The following is a 15457-nucleotide window of genomic DNA, read 5'->3' as shown; positions in this document are numbered from 1 at the left end:
TTCCGTAATTACATTTTGCACGAACAGAATAGAAGCAAGCTGCTTTTCGAACCTAAATTGACGGTGCCTTGCATGTGCTCAGTGCCTCGTGGTCTTTTGCCTGCAGGTATACCTAGGCCAGCCAAGCCAGCCTATTTACTTCTATTTATCGCATCAACCAAGGAACCTGGCAGATGAGGCGCACGCCTTGGAAAGGGATGGCGCGTCCTCCCGACCTTGCATTGCTTGGGGCCGCGTACTGTAATGAGACAGGTATGCAGGTAAATCAGGGTCCTCAATTGCTTCCACCTGACCGATTACTACGGTGCAGGTACTTATTATGGAAATGGGGGGCCCAAAGAGGGTCCAGGGACACTGCGATCCCATACTCAGTCATTCTCACCCAATCCCTCGAGAGATCTGCCATTTCACCCGGAATTCAAATTCCGACCAAAGTACCAACATGCCTGTGCCGCCTGGTCTAGAACTTTTTAATCCCTTCAATCTAAACTGGAACCAAGCTGTGGACGATGGCTGCTCTTGATAGTGTTGCTACCACCTCGGTTTGGCAAGTTCACCTTGATAATTGATTGCCTGAATCCGAAAAGGGCGGTGAGCTTTGTTGATGCGAGGTGGTTACTCGGTAGTAGGGTCCCCTCAAAAAGCAGTCTGGCTCGGTCGATCTTGATTAGGTTCTACACACCGTAATAGTCCACACGATTGCCCAAGACTTGTACTGTATCGGCGTTTTAAGACTAACATGGCACTTTGTACCTGATTTCAAGGCCCGTCGAGTACCAGATCCGAGTGGCACGCACGCCTCTGAAAGGGATTATCCCAGCAGCTGCGGGACGACAAATTGCCATACTGTACGTGGTAGTAATCGATAGCCGCAGTGTCTCCACCCACCCAGAAACCCGTCTACATTAAGTGCATTGAGCGGTGAAGGACGAGGCAGGCGGCAAGCAGAATTGGCATGGTCCAGGCCCCACTGGGCAAACAAGACCCCGCGGCGGCGTCGCAGGTATGCACGAAGTAGGTGGTACAACTATGTACGCCAAGGCATCTTGATCTTGGATGCAAGCCAAATGCACGCGCCAGCACGGTCAAGCATTCCAGAAACGACGCCCTGCGTATCCTGGCCGGCGGAAGATGGTGGTGAAACAAATGACTTTTGGGCGCTTGGCTGAAAGGACGTAATAGACACCGTGCCCTCTATCTCCGGTGCATGCCCGGAGGGTTAAGTCCTGAAGTTTGTATTTGGCGTCAATCAAGCAAGCCTCACCACTGGCCATTAAACAACCAGTCTCATCCCAGCTCATCAGTGCTGCAACTCTACCCTTGCAGTTGAGGGCAAAGGGCTGAAGGAACAACACTTCTGTTTTCAGACTCATTACAGCTTGTGGATTTACTGGACCACTAGGTACCTAGGTACACAAATACTAATTAATTATCTCAGTCCCCAGCCAGTCAAGTCGTCAGCCAAGTCAGCCAATGTTTTCAATAGAGGTAGAATAATTGTTGAGCTCCTTTTGGTCCTTTTTTGTTTGTTTGTGGATCCCAAGTCTGGCCTAGGGATGATGTTGCTTGACTCCCTGGTGTTATAATAAACAAATTGAAAAGGGACTGTTTCGTTTTCGCAAGCTCATCCGACCACTGGATTTGGCTTTGTTGTGCCTCGATGTAATATACCAACTGACAGAATGACACAGTTGGGTCCAATGTCAAAAGGAAACGACCTGCATCCATTCGAAGTAATGCCGATCTTTGCTAGTCTTTAAAAGCATAACTGGGACAGAATCATAGAAATAAACATATCCGCATGTCTCTGCCAGTCGTTCTCTTGTACGCTTTTCGTATACGTACAGGTCGCGAGGTATTCAGGCAGATTTCGGGCCGCTATGCTTCCAGCAGTCAGCCAACATCAAGTCAAGAAGTTCCCATCATGTCTCAGCCCTAACAGAGGGCCCTCAAAGATAGACTACAAGAGACATCTGAAAGCTCTGGCGTTCTAAGACTCGGTGCCGTCCGTTTTAGTCTTGAGGTTTCTCTGGTAATACATCCCAGTGTGCTACCCTCTAGCATTACGCCGACCTTGTGCGAACTTTCGCTGGGTTTCACCCAAATATTCGGGTAATTACATCATACGAGACAAGACCTCATCCTGACAACAAACATTTGTCATGTAGTTATGTTGACTGATATATACTCCGTAGAGCCTCACTGCGCTGGTCATTGTATTAACAAGGCGGCATAATGTCCTCAAACCACCAATAACGATATCCTTATACTAAGCCGTTTGCTTGTCTCGGTTATCTGCCCATGAATACGCTCCCATTCAAAAGTAATTTTATACTTATTCACTCTGTTCATACTCTATACGATATGTCATTCTCATGTTCACTAGCACCCAAGCTGGGCTGAAGTAATATATCTAACCATCCAAACGATCCTCCCTAGAAGCCTGACACTAATCAACGCCATTATATATGCAACCGGCAGACAGCCGTCAAACTGGGCTCAATATGCACCCTATTCAAAACACTGTTCAGTGTTCACAGAAACCGAGCGAGGCCTTATATATTCTGAATACCGCAACTGGAAACAAAGAACAAAAAAAGCCCATTACAACCGTATGTAGACATCAAGACACTCTATACGCCATTCCCTCTTACCCAAGAGACTTCTAAGCCATTCCATGCCAAGACCGGTCCATTCTGCACGCTCCTTTGCAATGTGTTCTGCTGTCGCCGTCGCCAAAGCCTCAGCTGTGGTGTTTACGACGTGAGCGGCCACAGAAATAGCGGCCTTGATCTCATCGCTCAAATCACTTGTGTCTGGTTCGACTGGAGAGGTGCGAGACTGAAACCAGTTGGCGGAGAGGTCGAAGAAGCACCGATCGCTCCAATTGCAGGACGTCAGGAAGAGGATCAACAGCAAGAAAGAGCAGTAAAAGCACGGTCTGTTGAGAAAGTAGGTGCAGATGAAGAAGAGGAGTATAAATGCGGGCGAGGCATTTGTAGGTATAAATAGGAGCGGGAGCCAGCTGTGCAGCAAAAAAGTATGGATTGTCAGATTCGAAGCCTCATCAGAACGTCAAATGCAAGCGGGGTCGTTCATACCTGCGCAGGCAGAACATTGCAACGGAACAGGTCGACTTTCTAGTCGCTCTGAAATGACTTGAAGAACGCTGCGTATTGTGCGGGCGGCGCGTATCAAGGCCTCATGGATGCGGCGGCCGTGGGCCGTGGGCCAAGTGACGGTTGGTCGCGTGCGTCTGGAAGCCCCTCGAATGGACGTTATGCGCGGATTGCGCGATAGACTTGAGGCCTGCGGGCAGAGTCCTGTACTGATTTGCGGCTGTAATGGATACCAAACAGACAGTGCTTGTGGCGCGTGAACAAAGTTATTTGCTGATGGATGACGACTGGTCGCCTTGCAGTTAAGTTGGGCCTTCCTGCGTCAACTCTCCCTAGGTCCCTATCATGCAATGAAATTGGGCCGGGATGCTTTCTTCAAGAGATCTTGATTATGTAACGATACCAAAAGGAACTGAATCGCCTTATGGCACAGTTGAGCATCTGGCGTCGCACGGCTGAAGCTTTGGTATTGCCAAGTTGCACTCTGCAAAGCGGTCAGTGTCTCACAGTATGCGCTCTCACCTCCCATTCGAGAAGGAGCGAATTGTACAATTGATTTGCAACACTAGACTGCCTGACTGCTGGCAAATCCCCCACCTTAGTTCCCCACTTCATTCTCAATTCTAGCCACTGGCTGTGCTCCACGAGTCGGACTTGCTCAGGTTGCTTGCTGCACGTCCGCCCAACCCAACCGCTCCGTCAAAATTGTTAGTTAGCTCGAAGGCAGCGGTTACGACGTTATCCGATCCCAACCCACAAACGCTCGGAGCTTGTTTGTTTTTCTTCTTCTACATCCAGAGACCAATTCGAGCTGCTTTGGAACTGCTTAACATCTTGTGCAGGCTCAGTTCGGAGCAATTAGCTCTCTGCTGCGGTGCAGTTTTACTTGCCGCATCTTTGTGTTGTGTTATCTTTGCGCGAGTTATTTGATTCGTTCATATCTTTTTTTTTTTCTATCTCACCCACCGCCTCACTTTTTTTTGAGGCTGTCTCAGATTTTACTAGAGCTTGCCTCGCCACGTCCTATCAATTTTTCCGCCACTCCGTTTACCTTACTCGACGCGCCACGAACTGCATCTCGAATAAGAATCTTTTCCTCAACTACAACAGCCTGGTTGGCTTGAAAACACTCGTGTTTCGTATTTCCTTTTCTAAGGAAAACTATTCCGAGTGCCAGCCGAGATGGAGGGGACTGGAGCTAACAACTTCGAGTCGCTCCTGGCGCAGCTGCGCCGGACCTCGAACCAAGAGTCCCAGCCTGTCGAGCAAAACCATGATCCGGCTCAGGACTTGATTGCGCAGTTTAGCAACTACCATCATTCCCATCAGCCGTATCATGGAGCTCAGCAATCTTACGGACCCCCTCAATTCCCGGAGATGCCCTTCAATGCTGCTGCTGCTGCTCCTGGAATCATGGAGTCGCACATTCCGGCAGCTCCATCTCCTCCTGTAAGCGGCTTCCCAAACACGCAGTTCCCGCCAGGTCTCTATGGTGGTCACAACAACAACGCCGAGCGACACTCGATGTATGGCGGCCAGCAGTCCTATCAACAACACGGCAGAGAAGACAATGCCGAACGCCAGGGCAGCCTCTTGAGTCTTCTCAAGTTTAGTGGTTCAACTCAAAGTCAGGAGAACAACCAGTCTCACCACAACCACACTCATATCCCTCAAGAAGAAGCCCCGCGCGACATGATACATGCTCCGGCGCCGGCACCCTCTGACCCGACCGGTCTTCTCGCTGCCCTTATGAGGGGTGCCGAGAAAGAGCATCACGAGTCACCGACTCAGGCTGCCCCGGCGCCGCAGTCTTGGAACTCGACCGCTCAATCTGCCGAATCTCAACAGTACCTCCTCAACCTGCTCAATCGGCCGAAGCCCAGCCAAAACGAGGCGACGTATACAGCCGAGCAGACAGAGCTGCAAAAGGATTCGCCGCAACCACGGTCCGGACCAAACATGGAAGGACCCGGCGAGTTTACTTCATCCGAGGCCGCACACTCCACGGTTAACAAGGCAAACATGTTCACTTACTCCAATCCCTTTGAGGAGCTGGCCGCATCGTCGCCTCTTAACCGATCTGTCAAGGAGTCGTCGTCTCCCAACATCACCAATGGTCCTCCCGGTACTGGGCAGACGGCTTCTGTGCCAATCCAAATCCTTAAGAAGCCAGCAGGTTCGCCAGCAGCTGTCGACAAGCGCCTCAGTAACGAGCGCAGCCCTGTATCGACCCCGGAGCATTCGCTCCGCAAGGTCAACGACGTGGCCGAGGAGGCTGGCGTAACCAGCCCAGCCCCCATTGTCATCACAGTATCACCCAAGCCAGAGAATGGAAGGGAGACTGTTGCCCACGCGATCAATGATCTGGCTGGCAAGGTCGACAACGAGGCTCAGCTTGCTCTTGAACGTGCAGAACACGAGAAGGCCCAGGCTGAGATTGCCCAGGACCTTGATGAGATGCATAAAGCCAAGAGCGAGCGCGAGTTCGAGGAATCGGCCCATGCAGCTGCCCAAGCCATTAAGAAAGAGCTAGAGAAGGAGGGTAACAACTCTGTTCTCGAAGAAACTCTTCCTGATGATGTGGCGCAGGCTGTCAAGGACATTGTCGAAGAGGCAGCTCATGCTCCGGTTGCAGACAGCTGGGAGAATGCTGCGGCAGACGAGATTGTTGTAATCGAGGAAGAAGACCAGCAGCCGCCGGTCAAGGTTTACAACTTTCCCATGAAACCATGGATATCTATATCTGTACAGGATATAGAGGAGGACTCGCGTCCAGTCTTCAGGGAAGAGGCTATTCTTGACATTGCTCGACTGAAGAAGGAATTCGATCAAGTCGATCGCAATCTTGTGGCAGCGACCGAGAGCTACATGGCTTATGGCATGTCCAAAGCCGGCGGCCTTCGTGTCATCCGCCAGATGGACGGTAACGATGCCAAGATGTTCACCGATACCAAGGATCGAATCTTCAACCTGTCGATATCTTCTACCCCTAGCGACCAGCCCGGTAGCATCCACAAAGAGGCCATTATTGGCACTGGAATTAGCGGTACTGTCTACTGGGTCCAGGTCAAGGACGGCGAGAAAGACCATTTGGAAGATGCCCACCCTGAGCAGTACGGGTTTGCTCTTCCACCCATTAGCTCGCAGGAGGGCGATGCTCCGGGAGGCGTGCTTAAGACTCGCGCTAGGATGTCTACCAATCACCCGGAGTATTTTGCCGTCGGCCGGGGCAAGTCGATCAACATAATCTGGCCTGGTCTAATCATGAAGAACGGAATCTTCAAGTCGGGTCACGACAGGGTTGTGGACACTGAGCGTCTCACCAAAGAGTGTTCTCTCAAGATCAACACCGGAAAAGCAGGCAAAGACTTTACATTCAGTCAGGACGATTCCACGATTGTCTCCCTGGACAAGTCAGGTCGGGTCAAGTTCTGGGATGTTCGGGATTTGACGGCTGCAAAGGAAGGTAGCGACCATCGTCTTCCTGCTAGGACTTCCCTTGAAATCAAGGAGCCTTTGATGACGCTTACTACTACGCCCGAAGGCGAGAAGGCCTGGCCCACATCTGTCTTGCTCCTGGATAAGCTCCGGCCATACCAGAAGCGGGGGGCTTTGCGGTACATGATTGTAGGAATGAAGCAAAACCACACGCTTCAGCTCTGGGACCTTGCCCTCGGCAAGCCTGTGCAAGAGTTCAATCTGCCGCACAGCAAAGAGTCTGACGCGGTCTGTAGCGTCATGTATCATCCCCCAACCGGAATGATCGTTGTTGGCCACCCTACGCGTAACTCGGTCTACTTCCTTCATCTATCGGCGCCGAAATACACCATGAAGACGATTTCACAAGTTGAGTACATTCAAAAGCTTACAGCCCAAGACTCATCCATTCCCCCCCCAGAGTCTACGGCAGTTGTTAGTGGACTCCGCGAGTACTCATTTGGCAATCGTGGAGTGCTGCGCAGTCTGGATATCCTGCCAAACCCAAGCTTGGCCAGCGCCGACGATGATCCAGCTCTCTTTGAGCTTTACGGCATGCACTCCAAGGGCGTCACATGCGTCTTTGTGAAGCAGGGAGAGCTTGGTTGGACCCGGGACAACAAGGTCATCGCACCTGTCGACGCTGTAGAGGGTGGCTTGGTCAAGATTGAGAAGCTGAAGGCCCCTGCACCCCCTGCAGTTGCTGAAGCGCCACATGCGCACGCTGGCGAAGACTCGCACCCGGTCACAGTCAAAACTATTGTCTCTCGAAACAACGCGAAGGAATTGCTTCCATCAGGTTCGACAACCCAAGATGATGCCCCGTCACGCAAGGCAACAGATTCTACACCAGCCAAATCAAAGGCGGAGTCAAGAGATGAGGATTCGGCTGCCCAGCCCACCCCGGCGACCGAGAAGTCTGAAAAGCGTGGTAGGAAGAAGAAGACTGCTGCTGCTGCGGCTGCTGCTGCGGAGCAAGGCCTTTCAAATGGCGGATCTGCTTCTCCTCGGGTGACCCCGACATCAAAGCCTAACAACGGCGAGTCCAAGAACCAGTCTGCAGCTGCTCAGTTGTCCATCAGCCAGGAAGCACTTGATGCGCGTATCGCTACAATGGAGAGTCGTCTCAAGGATCACATCGTTCAGGAGTTGCAGGCGGCGCACTCTGCTATGGGCAAGAAGCTAGACAACTCCTTTGGCAAGCGTGAGGCCGAGTTTGACACCAAGTTCAATGTACTACTGGATATGGTTTCCAAGGTTCTGAACGATAACACCCAGGAAGTCCTCAGTCATATTGTCCACAAGCAGTTCAAGAACAGCCTGATTCCTGCTCTTCGTGACGATGTCGCAAAGTCGATTTCGGAGCAGGTCACTACCAAGGTCCTCAGCCAGGTTACCAAAACCATCCAGGGCGAAGTGCAGAAGTCGCTGCCGACGTCTGTGTCAACTGCGATGAAGCAACAAGACACAATCAGGGCTATCGGGGACGCTGTGGCTCGTTCGGTTAGTCGCAACGTTGAGAACGTGGTCGCGCAGACTATCAGTACTCACGTTTCACCCGGAATCGCATCACTCGGATCTCAGCTCGTCAAAGCCGGCGAGCAAATCAGCCGGCTTGAGCAGGCACAGCGTGCCGATGCTGCTAAAATAGATGAATTGATCAATATGACAACCCGCCTGACTGAGACTATTTCCTCCATGGCTGTTGCCCAAGGCCAGTTCCAGTCTGAAATCCTCAAGCTACAGAAGTCCGCGGCGACGCAGTCACAGCCAAGCTTCCATCAGCAGGCTCCTCAGGCACCGGTTCATCAACACCATTCGTCTTCTGGAATCCAGCATCCCGGCCAGCACCTGACATCGCAGCCGCCACAGTATGGATCTCCACAGCAGCACCAGTACGCCTCGCCACCCAAGGCTCAGCACTTGCCCATGCAACCTAACCATGCCCACTCTCACGTTGGCAGTATGGTGTCAGCGCCTTCCTACCACAGCCCTGCGTCTGCTGCTCACCAGACAATTAGCCCGTCCCAGATGCGCTCGTCTCAGACTGCGCCTTCTGCATCCGGGTCTCAAATCGGATCGTCGCAGCTTGTACCTCATCAGGCACAAACCCCTGATATCGACCGTCTCGCCTCCGAGCTTGACGATATGATGAGCAGTGGCAATCACGATAGTGCTATGATGCGTTGGCTCCAATGTGGACCGAACGACATGGAGCTTTTTGACCGCGTGCTCAAGAATTACGACCCCGACTTCCTGCGCAAGCTGCCTCCTCTGGTTTTGCTCTCTGTCGGTGCTACTATCACCCAGAGCCTCGACGGTTCTAGCTTGCAGGAGAAGCTGTCGTGGATCGAGATGGTTGTTTATGTGTTCCACTCAATGCTTGGCAACTTGGTTAGTACAGACTTTCCCAGACGTGAGGTTGCTTTTAGCCATAATACTAACGCTGCATACTTTGTACAGGAGCCCGATATTCGCCAAATCACTCCCAAAATCCTCACGCTGATCAAGACTCGCATAGAAACCGTCTTCATGCGCATTAGCAACACCCAGGCAGGCGATCCATCACTGAAGAACCTTGCCCAGATGATCCAGGTCATCAACCGGATGCTCAACAGCGTCCAGCCCCGTGGTCCCTATTGAAACCAGTGCATCAGCTACTCCGTAGCCCGGATACAGGAAGTTCAATCTGGATATCGCCCGTTCGAAATCTTGGCCAATTCCGAGCAGGAGGTCATTGATCGTTGAACTTGTCATAGTGTACATCATTTTTGATTTTGCGGCCTCGCTCCTAATTCATCACGATGTCCCTTGGACAGGCACCCCTAAAAACACAAGATTCATTTCTTTTTAGTAATATTTTATCGAAGACGCTGGCCCTCGTGGGCGGGGACCAATCCAAAGGAAGTGTGAGAAGAAAAGCAAAGATACGGATGGGGTCTTGCTGGGCAATGTGACAAGTTGGCATATCATGGTGGATAGTCAGTCACATATTTCTAGACGAAGCTGCCATCTTTTGTTTCTCTTTCTGCCTTTTGGTTTGGTATTTTGCTTCGTTCTCTTGTTTTGGAAGAATTTTTCTGGGCCCAGGGCAGTTTTGTTTTGGCATTTTCTTTCACCAATCCTTGGGATTTTGAGATCCGAGACCTGTCAAGGCCAGAGAGATTCATTATCTGATTGATTGGTCTCGGGTAGGATGGAGGAGCGTGGCTTCTTTATACCCTTTGATGACATTTGTTTCATACTTTTTATCTTATCTTTTTGGAGTTTTGCGTCATGCTTTTGCGTTCCTTGCACCCAAACTTTGCGAAGACTATGTTAGTATGTGGTCTATGTACTGTAAGACTTTGCTACATATACCGGCAAAAATCTTCTTAAGAAAGAAGCATTTCTCATTTGAAACAACTCATGTCTAGGCATTGTCATTACTTCTGAAGCCTTGTGTCAAAATCTCGTCGCACATTAAGTAGTATTGGATGCATTCTTGATTCTTCTATTGGGACACAATTAACTGCTCGGGTTTAGTTCTATAACTAGGATACATTTGCCGAATGGGCCCTCGGCGACACTGACGTTTTCAGTCATACCATCTTGCCAATCGATGCTTTTCTTCGTAATGCTCGCCCTTGCTGGAAACCCTCTCCCCTTCTCCCAGTCTCTGGGTTGATATGGCCGGAAGCTACAAAGAAAGACTTGACGGTCGATAAGGTGGAAGCTAGCACACCTTTGAACCGAACTGCAGGTTCCCCAGCCCCGCTGAGCTTCAGCGAGCAGAGGGCATGGGCAGCTACCCACAAAATCCATGTATAACTGGCCACCAGGAGCGCCATGATCGCCGCAAATGTGCGACTCAGAGCCTCGGAGATGTCTGCCGTCGAAGTCTGCTCGCCCGGGGGGCGGCAGAGCTCCTCATCGTTGCTGGCCTCCCGTTGGTGTTGCTGCTGCTGCTGCTGCTGCAAAGCCTGCATCATCTCGGCGCGCATAGCGGCCAACTCTGACCTGATGGCCGAAATCTCAGAGGCACAACCCCGCATCTCCCGCCGCATCGCCGCATCCTCATCTCGAGACGCGCCAGTTGGCGCCACGACCGCAGAGGAGGCTTGTCGACTCCCCATCCTCTCTCCGCCATCCTGGACCGACTGCGTGTGATGCCTCGGGAAAAACAACTGCCGCTGTTGTTGCTGTCGCCTGCTGCCCATGTCGGGCGCGCTGCTCAGGCTCGTAGGGCTGTACACGCCCAGCGACGGGGGCCGCGACCGCAGGCTGCGGTCTGCACCGCCGACCCGCGGCGGCATCGACATGATTGCGCACCGCAGCTCCCCACCCCTGAGGCTGTCGGCGCTGATGGTGCTTGTGTCGGTCGCTATCGTCGTGGCCGTGGCCAGCGGCGGAGGCACCCGGTCGAGGGTTGCTGGTGGCACCGTGGCGTACTGGGGCGTTGACGGCGCGAGCGTATCTGCTGCTGCTGCTGCTGCCGCTGCCGTGAAAGAAGCGTTCATGGCGGATGGCGTCGGTGGGGTCTCGTTTTCCGGCGTCGCCGTTGAGGTTGTCGCTTCCTGGTGCGAGTGGTACGAGCCGGAGTTGAGAGCGGCGAGTGATAAGGGAACAGGATGGTAGAGTGGGAGCTGGGGGAAAGGGAATGCCGTTGGGCTGGCGGTGCCGGTAGGGGGGAAGGTGGCACTATCGGGCGGGGACGGCGGCGCATATGGGTGGTGGGCGCTGTTGCGGGCCGTCGAGATGGTCAGGTGCGTGGACGTTGATGATGGCGTCGACGGCGTCGTCAGGCTAGGCGGGGAGCTCCTCCGGCGCTGGGATATCGTCAACGCCGTGACCGATTTGAGCCTGGGCCGCGCTGGCAGGGCCAAGGGATGGTCGAGCTGTGGTGAGGACGGGCTGGGGATGGCTGCTTTTGTCTCTAATCCGGCTTCGGGTTCGGGGTTCGACGTTGTAGCATCCCCTTTGCCCAGACTTGACTCGCCCAGGCTCGACCGCACGCTCTCCCTAATTCGGCTCGCCTCCCTGCCCATCATCTCAGTCCACCCGTAGATGACTCTGGCCTCGTGCCTGCCCCTATGAGGCTCCGGGGACGCGTCCGTGCAGAGACATGCGCGAGCGAGGTGGAGGAGCATGTTGTAGTCGACCTGGTCCGGCATCTCGTGGGACATCTCGGCGAGAAGACGGCGGATGGTGTTGTTGTCGGCTTGGCGTAGCGGGTGGTTGCACCGTGCCGGACTTGGGTTGACCTCCCCCTCTTGAGCTGAATCTGAGGACTCCGTGTTCCTCGTCTCTGCCGGTAGGATGCCGGCACAGCGCCATCCTTCTTGTTGGTGGGAGATGCGCTGCAAGCCGAGGACTTTTTCTGGGTTCCATATGGTCGTCATAGCGAGTGCCTGTACTCCATATAGTTCTCGCAGGGTTTTTGGGAAGGATATAATATATCACTGGTCTGACTTGTGTGTACCGTTTGTTGTCTGATTTTATAAAAGAAATGGGTGCATCAGGGACTAAAAGAATGGTATAATATTTCAAGCAATAAGTACATGGCATGCTGATGAGGGGATCAAGTCTCTTAAGCACCATGAACCAAATGTACAACGTAGCAATCTAACCAGGCAGACACAACCATCATCACAACATATCCTTCTCCAAGCCCCACGTCGACCCTGCTTGCATGACGAGCGCTAGAGCATACTGGGGACCACGGGCGATCCTGTAGTCGCAACGCAGACCTCCCGTAAAAGGTTAGTATGGCGTCAGACCGATCCCCCTTATGGCTCCGCTAGCACATGCTGTTCAACGAAGACCTTATCAATACATGATCCTTTCGGGCGGCTCTGTGGAGGCACAACAGGTTGTTGTGGGCTCCCGTTGGCTACTTGCCAGGGGAGGTGCCGAGCCCATGTGGTGACGGAAGATGATGACCTAAAGCAAACATCTCATCGGTGCAAAAGTGTTGCGCACGCCGGACCGAAGTTTTCTGGCTGGGCCGGGGTTCGTTTCATTATTGATCCTGAAGACAGCTGAGCCTACAAAGAAAAAAAAAAAAAAAAAAAGAGCGTTGCCTAGTTAGTTGATGGAGAGGATTGTACATCATAGTTGGGTGGTGCCAACACTTGTTTGGTCGACTACGCGCCGACTGGAAGAATTTGCAAAAGATGGATGATGCTGCATTCCTGGCGACTCGGTTTCACGGCGTGACAAAGAATCGCATTGGAGAATCCTCGAAATGGAACTTCAGCACCCAAATTTCCCTGAGGTGTCACGATGACGATAAGCCTTGGATATGGTCGGGCCAATCCATTGCCAAGAGGAGTAAAAGTCGCCCCGGCGGTTACAAATATTGGCTCTAATTGGCTGGAAGAAGCGCCGAGGAACTTTGTGCTTTAGGTCGTGGTAAGTAAGACCGATAAACAACCAGTAACCAAGTCCATGCTTCCATGTCCAATAGCCATGTGATTGGCAGACCATATGCACTTTGACCTACCAAACTGCCTACTTAGGTATGGAACATTATTTATGCCCATTCCTCCAGGAGTTCGTTCCTTGACTTCTGGGGAAAGCTGGGGCCTAGGAAAAACAACTGTCCTGTGATGTTAATGGTGTCCCCCACGCAACAGGTGGACTTGGTTTGCCGCTCAACGATCGCACTCTGCGCTTCCTGAAACACGTTGCTGATGTCATTCCTCAATGCTTTTGGTTTATTAACGCCCACATCCCACCGTCTAAAGTTATTGTATCCATCGTACAGGGTATAACCAGTACCGACGCACTGCGGGAACCAGAGACCAAATGACCCAGTGAGGTAAGAATAAATAACCCCGTAATATTTGGCATGCAGTAATCACTTCCAGAGCTTTCCGAGTGAGACTGGTAACACGCAAACTTGTCAGTATAAAAATCATCATGATGCAGCCAAATTAGCCTCCGCAGGCCTTCAATGGTAGTGAACTCACCCTCTTTGTCGTCATGCTTGTTCAGAATCTTGGCCGTGGCAAGTTCAAAATCCTCCTGTGTGACGTGCACCCTCCTCTCGCGCAGGGCGTACATGCCCGCCTCTGTGCAAACACCCTTGAGCTCGGCTCCAGAGCAGCCATTCATCTTCTCCGCGATCTTAGTGAGGTTGATACCTCGCGTCAAGTTCATCTTGCGACTGTGAATGCGAAGAATGTCGGCACGAGCCTCCACGCTTGGTGGAGGGAACTCAATCTTGCGGTCGATACGACCAGGTCGCAGGAGCGCAGGGTCCAGGATGTCAAGTCGGTTCGTCGCCATAATGACCTTGATGTTCTTGGTAGGCTCGAACCCGTCCAGCTGGTTGAGCAACTCCAACATGGTACGCTGCACCTCCGAATCGCCACCGCTGGTGCCCTCAACACGAGATGATCCGATTGAATCGATTTCGTCCATGAAGATGATGGAAGGCGCATGTTCACGGGCCATGACGAAAAGCTCGCGCACCATTCGGCTACCCTCACCAATGTACTTTTGCACCAACTCACTACCAGACACACGGATAAACTTGCAGTCGGTATGATGCGCGACGGCTCTCGCCAGCAGTGTCTTTCCCGTACCGGGCGGGCCGTAGAGCAAGACGCCCTTGGGCTGTGCGATACCAAGGCTCTCGAAGAGTTCTGGGTGCTTCAGTCCAAGCTCGATGACTTCCTTGATTTCCTTGATCTGCTGGTCGAGACCTCCGATCATGTCGTATGTGCTGTCGGGGACCTTCTCGACCATCATGAGTGAGACCAGTGGGTCGACGGAAGATGGGAGCATCTTTTCGAGCTTGTAACTGTCCGACAAGAGGGTTACACGCTTGCCGACTGTGAGCTTTGTGATGTCTACGCTGTCGGCGATATCGACCACTGTTGAAGGTCAGTAGGGTGTCAACGGCGTGAACCACATACATCTCGTAAGTAGGTAGTCATTCTCGTCTGTCGGGAGCAGATGTGATCCAACATACCGTATTTGCCCTCTGGATGTACCTTGACCAAGACCTTTTTTGTGCCCATCACCTTGACAACTTCGCCGACGTAGGAGCCAGGCTGTTGAAGCAAGCCTAGCTCCTCCCGCAATAGTCGTACCCTCGAGTTGTAGTCATTTCTCTGAGCCTCGAGTCTTCGGAGTACAGCCTGGCCTTTGAGAATCTCAAGCTTCATCGCCTCTATCTTGTTGTGGTAGTAGTTGTCGAGCGCCATCTTGGCTGTTTGGACTCGTCGTCCGCGGGCGGATGTTGTGGGGGTTCGTTTGTTACGTGAGGCGAGGGACCGGTTGGTGCTTCGACTTGAAATTCGCCGTGTTCGTCTCGATGGAAGGAATCGTGCGTGATTCGACGTTAGCAAGTTCAATGTAAGTCGACTTGGTTGAATTTGTGATGATTGCTGGGCTGCTTGATCTGAGATGGATTAGAACTTCAGATCGTTATCGTTGGTGATGTTCACCATGTTTCCACATCGGAGCTGAGCTACTGCCCTTGCACAGGTGGGTCAGTGCGTCAGGCAAGAGCGCCCACGCGTCCAGCCAGCTTGCTCGAACAGATGTGATCACGTGCCGATATCAAGACAGCGTGCAGCTTCCGGCCAAGGTACCTGGCTGAGAATTAACGCTCGTTACCTACCTACCCTGCCGTGCATCATATTACTACAGGTGCCTGATGATATCTTCGTTTCAACTCAATTATCCATCTCATCTGGATAGCTAAGGTATGACAGATAATGTTGTCACATGATTCCTCTTCATACCTTGGCGTTTTGTATTTACACTCACATATATGTACAAGAATACCTATAAGTTAAGAATCCATAGTCTTTATCTGGTTGTCATCTAATCAACGACTGAGTTATCTATCCGCAGAATCCACATAA

General features: G+C 52.2%; 4 protein-coding genes across 4 annotated transcripts; 1 reads left to right on the top strand and 3 right to left on the bottom strand.

The window, feature by feature from the left end:
- Nucleotides 1-2370: 2370 nt before the first annotated feature.
- Nucleotides 2371-3481, bottom strand: PgNI_04142 (uncharacterized protein). The gene is made up of 2 exons (XM_031124193.1): nucleotides 3102-3481; nucleotides 2371-3025 (listed from the first exon to the last, which is right to left on the bottom strand). Exons 1-2 carry the CDS (start codon nucleotides 3116-3118, stop codon nucleotides 2605-2607), a joined length of 438 nt encoding a protein of 145 aa, XP_030984202.1. The 5' UTR covers nucleotides 3119-3481; the 3' UTR covers nucleotides 2371-2604.
- Nucleotides 3482-4301: 820 nt separating this feature from the next.
- On the top strand, nucleotides 4302-9982 carry PgNI_04141 (uncharacterized protein; the record flags this gene model as incomplete). Its single annotated transcript, XM_031124192.1, has 2 exons — nucleotides 4302-8990; nucleotides 9060-9982. 2 exons carry the CDS (start codon nucleotides 4302-4304, stop codon nucleotides 9237-9239), a joined length of 4869 nt encoding a protein of 1622 aa, XP_030984205.1. The 3' UTR covers nucleotides 9240-9982.
- Nucleotides 9983-10177: 195 nt separating this feature from the next.
- PgNI_04140 (uncharacterized protein) lies at nucleotides 10178-11977 on the bottom strand (the record flags this gene model as incomplete). The annotated part of the gene is made up of 1 exon (XM_031124191.1): nucleotides 10178-11977. One exon carries the CDS (start codon nucleotides 11975-11977, stop codon nucleotides 10178-10180), a length of 1800 nt encoding a protein of 599 aa, XP_030984204.1.
- A 1162-nt stretch (nucleotides 11978-13139) lies between these two features.
- On the bottom strand, nucleotides 13140-15032 carry PgNI_04139 (uncharacterized protein). Its single transcript, XM_031124190.1, has 3 exons — nucleotides 14557-15032; nucleotides 13550-14458; nucleotides 13140-13463 (listed from the first exon to the last, which is right to left on the bottom strand). Exons 1-3 carry the CDS (start codon nucleotides 14789-14791, stop codon nucleotides 13438-13440), a joined length of 1170 nt encoding a protein of 389 aa, XP_030985418.1. The 5' UTR covers nucleotides 14792-15032; the 3' UTR covers nucleotides 13140-13437.
- Nucleotides 15033-15457: the final 425 nt, after the last annotated feature.

This window comes from Pyricularia grisea (assembly GCF_004355905.1).
Source record: "Pyricularia grisea strain NI907 chromosome Unknown Pyricularia_grisea_NI907_Scaffold_2, whole genome shotgun sequence".
NCBI lineage: Eukaryota > Fungi > Ascomycota > Sordariomycetes > Magnaporthales > Pyriculariaceae > Pyricularia > Pyricularia grisea.
Note: the sequence above shows the minus strand (reverse complement) of the source record. Positions and strands in the feature narration are given on the sequence as shown.